The 6,795-nt window shown below is 25.1% G+C and overlaps 3 protein-coding genes across 3 annotated transcripts; 1 reads left to right on the top strand and 2 right to left on the bottom strand.

Moving 5' to 3' along the window:
* Positions 1 to 465: 465 nt before the first annotated feature.
* ENU1_163170 (serine esterase, DUF676 protein) lies at positions 466 to 1,771 on the bottom strand (the record flags this gene model as incomplete). Its single annotated transcript, XM_008860902.1, has 2 exons — positions 466 to 1,533; positions 1,601 to 1,771. The coding sequence occupies 2 exons, from the start codon at positions 1,769 to 1,771 to the stop codon at positions 466 to 468; spliced, it is 1,239 nt and encodes a 412-aa protein (XP_008859124.1).
* Positions 1,772 to 3,314: 1,543 nt separating this feature from the next.
* ENU1_163160 (RhoGAP domain containing protein) lies at positions 3,315 to 3,527 on the bottom strand (the record flags this gene model as incomplete). Its single annotated transcript, XM_008860901.1, has 1 exon — positions 3,315 to 3,527. The coding sequence occupies one exon, from the start codon at positions 3,525 to 3,527 to the stop codon at positions 3,315 to 3,317; it is 213 nt and encodes a 70-aa protein (XP_008859123.1).
* Positions 3,528 to 5,407: 1,880 nt separating this feature from the next.
* ENU1_163150 (hypothetical protein) lies at positions 5,408 to 6,550 on the top strand (the record flags this gene model as incomplete). The annotated part of the gene is made up of 1 exon (XM_008860900.1): positions 5,408 to 6,550. One exon carries the CDS (start codon positions 5,408 to 5,410, stop codon positions 6,548 to 6,550), a length of 1,143 nt encoding a protein of 380 aa, XP_008859122.1.
* Positions 6,551 to 6,795: the final 245 nt, after the last annotated feature.

Genomic DNA, 6,795 nt, shown 5'->3' with positions numbered 1-6,795 from the left:
ATTGTCTTTAAGATAATAATTATTAATACAAGAGTTACAAGTTGAATTTGAAGAACACGTTTTGCAATAATCCAAACATTGTACACAGGAACCTTCGTTATCCAAAGTAAAACCATCATCACATAGAGTGCAAATATTTTGTTCACATTTGATACAATTTAAATCACAAGATCCATAGACGCAACTCATTAGTATTAATAAGATAAACATAAGACACATTATAAAATGGAAAAAAGAAGTATATTTTTAAGATGTAGAATAGTTCTATTATTAAGTTATCAGAAGTTATTAGTGAATAAATCATTTTCTTAGGCAAATTTTACAGATAAATCAAAAAACAATAATTTCTTTCATAATCAGCTTAATAATAATGTGGTTCTATTAACAATAAAACTTTTATTTTCTATTTTTCATAACTATTTTTTTGTAAAAATATATTAATTTATTAATAAAAAAGAATAACAATTAAAGTATTTGTGGATGGCTTGTTTCTTCTTTTTCTTCTTTTAAGGGTAGAGTCTCTGGGTTTTGTATATCAACTAACTTTTCTTCAGTAGAGGGGTTTGAATTTTGAACAATCTCTTGTGAACCAGATTCATCTTGTTGTGGGAAGAGTATTTCAATATCACCATTTTCAATGTCTATGTCTCGTTTAATTAATTTGCATAAGGTATCAAGGTATGAAGTAACGTCATCATTTCCCCAATTTTTAAATATTCTCTTTCTATTCATTTGCCCCATAATGAACATATGAGCATCTGATGATTTAGTTCTAAAATGAACATTTAGTCTTCTCCATTTTAATGTATTTAATTGTTTTACAATACGATCATAAACTACACAACCGTCTATTCTTTCTTCAAAGACTTCACCTCTTTCATCTTGTAGTTGATAGTGTTTATTACACCCACTCATTAAGTCATTGTACTGACTAGGAAAATCAAAACCATCTAATAAGAATTGATCTTTAAGAAATTCTCGGTCATAAGGAATTGCTCTATCAATTGAAGATGATACGTATGGTACCTGAAAAGAAAATCTAATATTTTGGATTAATGTAAGATGTTTGAATTTGTTTAATGGAGCAATAACATCATTTTCAACCATTCTTAATAATAGTGGATATTCTTTTAAACAAGTTAGGTCGTATGGTGGAAATGGTTTGTCTTGGAGCTGTAACTCACTCATTGTTAAACCTTCAAAAACAACATCTGATATAACCCTATACATACTATCAAAACTTCCATTATTCAATGGTTTTTGAACTCCAAGATGAGGAGTTTCTAATGTCATGAAACTAAATGGAATCCAATTTAAATTATTAAAGATACCACGTTTAAATAAAATAGGTATTGCAAATCGAAGATATAACCCACCTAGAGAATGACCAATAAAATGAATTCTATACTTTTCATCTCCCCTCTTTTGTTGGTTACTTTTTAAACATCCACAGATTTCATTTGCTATACGCAAACCACCAACTTCAATACCATCTAATGTTTTTACTCTTTCACTATTACAACTACAATATCTCTAAACCTGTAAACTCTTATTGTCATTTATTATTATAACCAATAACATCTTATCTTTAACAACAAACCATTATATAATTTGTTTGTAATTCATTTTTTAATGCATTAGCAAATGGTGCCCAATGTTCTTTTGGATTTATAGATAGTGACAATAATCCATGAACAAAAAAGAAATAATCTATGATTGATTTTTTTTGTTCAACACTAGCGTCTTCAGGAATGGTTTCATTGTCAGACATTATAAACTATTTCCTCTAGTTTTTCTGATAAGATCTCAATAATAGTTTGATATTTATAACATTACTTGTTTTGTTAAAATGAAATAATGAAGAAATGGGGAAAGAAAAATAAAAACACCTGGAGATTTTGGAATGAAAAAGAAAAAGAGACAAAGAATAAATAGAAGGGGCGACAATAATGAGAACTTTAATTTAAACAATCGTTGGTGTTTAGAACCACCATGAATATAGGTATATTTCTTAAAAATATGTTTCTTGTTTGGTTATGCGTAATAGGCATTTGTTTGTTAAGTTATTTTGATCTAAAACTTTAAATAAGGAATAATAAAGTAGTATTAACATTAACTGGGTTATTACACTTTGTTAACAATAAGCCTGAGTCATTTAAAGTTGATGGACTACAAACAAACCCAACATTAGCAGTTGTATTAGTTGCAATTGTCTTATTAGTATGTGGATTAGTTACTGTATTAATTTCAGGATTTGGAATAGTACGTTCAGTACCATTTATTCCATTAATACTAGAAAATGGAGTTGTATGTTCAATATGGTTTATTATTATGTCTTGTTTAACTTTTTTTATGACTGGGGTTTTTGGATTAGTAACAAGTATTTTATCATTTATAACATCATCAGCTTTTATTGTTATTGTTGTTTTATGTAAGTTTAGGAATGTGAATAGTCATTCACAACACACGGAAGCTAATTAGTATTATATAATATTATAGTATTTAAACTAGTCTTTGAAAATGAATAGAATTACATTAACACAATCCTTAAAATAAATTATAAATTATATAACTATATTTTAATAATATTTAATGGAAAGAAATGAATTAAAATTCATTTTCAATTATTTTGTATCTGGTTTCAAACATGATTTAATTAATTTTATCCATTTTTTGTGATTATTCATGAATGTAATTGAATTGCATTGTTTTTCATTCAATAAAATATTAAGTACAATTTCTTTTATAGTCTCAGTAACAAAACATCCAAATAATAGTATGGCAATTTCTGCTTTAGCTTGTCTTTTCTCTTTAAATAACATCACTATTTTGTTTTTTAATACAACCCATCTTTTATATATTTTCTTTCCTTCTTCAATCTCTGCTTCTCCTTGTTTTAAGATACCAAAATAGCATTAGGATTATTGAATTTTCTTTTGTTGATTCAAATAAACATAAAACATAAGTATCTCTATCACTTAAAGAATCTTGTAACACTTTACTTTCAAATTTTAACCATTTTAATCGTTCAGTTTCTCTCTATCTTTATAAAGTTGATTTATTTTTGTTTTAATTGATCCAAAGACAATGTTATAATGCTCTATAATAAATTTAACGGTTTTAGTTAACTTTTCTATATCAAGTTGTATTGTATCACTTGGGTAAATAGAAGGAGAAATTACTTTGAATAAATTTTGAACTATCTGTAATCAATTGTAAAACTCTGAATAGTCCTCAACAAATGCTAAATATGATTTATCCAAAATTTGTAAAATACTTTGAATATTAATATTGTCTTCAGTTATTTATAATTTTCATTGAAGTTTATTTGGTAATCCAGAGCAATATTTCTTTATGAAATTATAAAGAAGACCGTCTCTTCTACTACCATTAATATCTTTACCAGCATTAATCTTGTAAATTAATTCATCAAATTCTATTACATTACAACTTAATTTAATAATATTTTCTGTTGATGAAGCGGTAACTTCTAATGCAGCAAAAATATGATGAAGTACTTTTAGCATAAGTCTAATTTCATCTTAGTGAAGTTTAGTTGTTAATTTTATATCAATTCCAAAGACTTTTTTGTTTTATAAAAATATTCAATTTGTGACAGTTCATTAAGTAAATTCATGTGTAGTTTCCAATTTATTGAAGAAAGAGTCAAGTTCCAGTAATTTTATTCTTTGAGTTGCTATATAATCTTCATTGTTTTTTTTTGTTTTTCATTAATTGTATAGTTCCATATATTTTTTGTATCATATTGTTCTACAAATACTTCTTCTTTGCTTGATTTTGTAAACGTTAAAATATTACTGAATAAAAACATTACGCATTATACCTTATTGAGTAAGTAATGAATAAAAGAAATGAACTGATGGTTCGCAGTTGTTTTGGTAGAACTCCAGTAATTTTATTCATCTCTTTAGGTTTCAAAATTTGTTTCATTTAACTCACAATAACCAGACAACCTAATAAATATAAACCCAAGTTTTTAGGTGTTCAACGTTGTTAGTAAATTCATTTTTCATTCTAGTAAAGATAAGAAGATACCGAGATAAATAAATAAATGACATTTGTAACAATTTCCTAATGGAAAAAGTCTTGTTTATGTTGAAATTTCTATAATGAGATTCTTAAATTGATATGAATTTAAACATTGATGAAATTGAGCAAATGCCTTATCAAACTTAGAGCAATGATGATATACTTGATATATTTGTGCTATTTATGATGAAAATACCGAAAGGAAAGTTTCAGAAGTTCAACGAGATAATTTACATAAAGTTATTGAATGTAATCTTCTGATTAATTCTATCCCACAAAAATTAAATTAGCGTCATTAACAGAAAATCAATAAAACTAAATGAATGTCAAATAGAATCTTTTTGCATATATTTGGATTAAAATAGTCATTCAGGAATGTTTGTAGTATCATCATTATTTTCATCAAGTATTATATTAAATTTCTCAATAACATGATTAAATTGGTGTTGGTAATTAATAAATGTGTTTAGAGAACTTTTTATAAAGTTATGATATCTAGAATATGAACTCATCATAAAACTCATAAAAATGACATGCATTTCATTTTATATAATTTTCTGAGTTATTCCTTTTCTTTAATCGGTTTATTTGTAATTTCTTCTTTTTGTTCTTAAAGTTGAGAAGTTTTTTTAACATCAAATTTACTTTGAAAATTCATTTGTTTAACTTTTTCAATGATTTTATTAATATTTAAATAAATTATCATATTCTATTCTATTAGTAATAAGAATCTTTTGCATTTTCTAAACATTATTTCCACTTTTGCATTATTTCAATTAATTGTTCATTTCTATTTAATACATCATAACTAAATAATAATATAATCATCATTGTGACTGTCATACAAAATGTAAATTCTCCTCTATCTTCTCCTTTTTTATTTGTTAAATTTTGAATTACATTTTTAATAATTTTAGTTTGTTGATGATATTCATTCAGAGTATCATATAATCTGGTTAATGAAGAAATAAGTTTTATTCTTTCATTTACATGTTCTCTTCCAATTTTAATATCATTGAATTATTGTTTTATTTCTGTAATATTAAAAGAAATAATATCTGCTAAAATCCTTTTTTTTCTAATCTTTTTGAGTTAGCAAAAGTATTTTGATGAGTAATATTTTATTCATAAATAACTTGATATTTTTTAGTTTCTTGTTATATTTTGAAGTTCTACTCTAAAAATAATTATTTGTGTTTTTATATAAAAGTTATGAATTAAATAATTTTCATTTTTAATAACATATTTTACATTATTTTATTTTCTAAAAATTCTATAAATAAAATATTGTTATAAATAACGATTTTAAATTTAAAACAAAAAAAAAGAACTAAAAATTAAAGAATAAGAAAATAACATGGAAGTAGATAATAGAATGAAAGCATACTTAGTGCTTCAAGGAAATTTGTTAATTGATGAGTCTGCTAGATTGGTGAATAGGAATTTAAAAGGAGAAATTAAACAGGTTAGTATAATTAAATTATTTGGATTATTATTTGAGCATTGTAAATATGAAAAGTCGTATTATGCGTTATTGTCATTTATACCAAGATCACCCCTCAATTCATACAGTTCATTTGTTAAAGAATTTGATGGATTAAAAAATAAATTAGGTGATTTGTATACTGACGATTCTCCATTGGTTCAATGCGTAACAAATATTTCAAGAATTATTACTATGAGAAAAAGGTTAATTGAAATATTACCAAAGATACCAAAAGCAATTGACTATTTTGAACAAGCTAATATTCAACAAACTGAAGTTTACAACTCCCTTTTCTCTAGAACTACAGAATATGAACAAAAGAGAATTGAAGAGATTGATGATATGCAAAATATTTGTCTTGTTCCATTAAAAAGAAACGTATTAAATGAATTGGAGTTATTAAGAAACTTAGTTCAAAGTAGTGTTTTTCTTCAAAAGAGAGAATATAAAGAGCTTGGAAAGTTGTATGAAAGTTGTACTAAAATATTATTAGATTGGAAGGATTTAGTCTTAAGTGAATTAGAAGGATGCAATGACTTAATTCCTGTTGCAATTAAAACATTTAATGAATATCCTTTCTTTAAAATGATTCGAAATTGGATTAATGCTCTTGGTGATTTGGCTAATATTCTTGGTAATTTCCATGTACAATCAAATTATTTCCATTCTATCATTGAAGATTACTTGAAAGATGGTACCATGTTTATGTATTTCCAAAAAACTGAAATTATTCAACCTATCCTTTGCGTACCAACACAAGCTCATATTGTATATGGAGACCTTGTACTTGATTATCTTACTCATCACCTTTCTTTTGAAGAAAAATTCTTTTATAAAGTACCAAACCATTCCTTTAATGGTAATAACATCGCCTTTTATAGTTATGTAAAGAAAGAAGAAGTATTTGTAATTATTGTCCAGTCAAATAAGTTTATAGAGAAAGACGACTCAGTCTTCAATTTTCTTGATAAACTAATGAATGACATGTTCTGTTTCAAGTCTATTTTTAATTAACTTGTTTATTTTTGGTTGAATCTTTTTAAGGATTAAATTATTCTTTATCTGATTTATTTTCTCTTCATTTATAATCATTTTAAACAATTAAATAACAGAGCTGAATAGAATATCTAAAAATGAAAAACAATAAAAAGGAATTATCTAAATACTAAATGTGTTACTCTCTAATACTCGTTATTAATTGGAGACCAGTGACGTATTAATGCTAATTACTTCTATGGAGTATATTTGGTTGTGAGAGA

This window comes from Entamoeba nuttalli (assembly GCF_000257125.1).
Source record: "Entamoeba nuttalli P19 unplaced genomic scaffold asmbl_7004, whole genome shotgun sequence".
Taxonomy (NCBI): Eukaryota; Evosea; order Mastigamoebida; family Endamoebidae; genus Entamoeba; species Entamoeba nuttalli.
The sequence above is the reverse complement of the archived record's forward strand: the minus strand, read 5'-3'. Positions and strand labels throughout refer to the sequence as shown.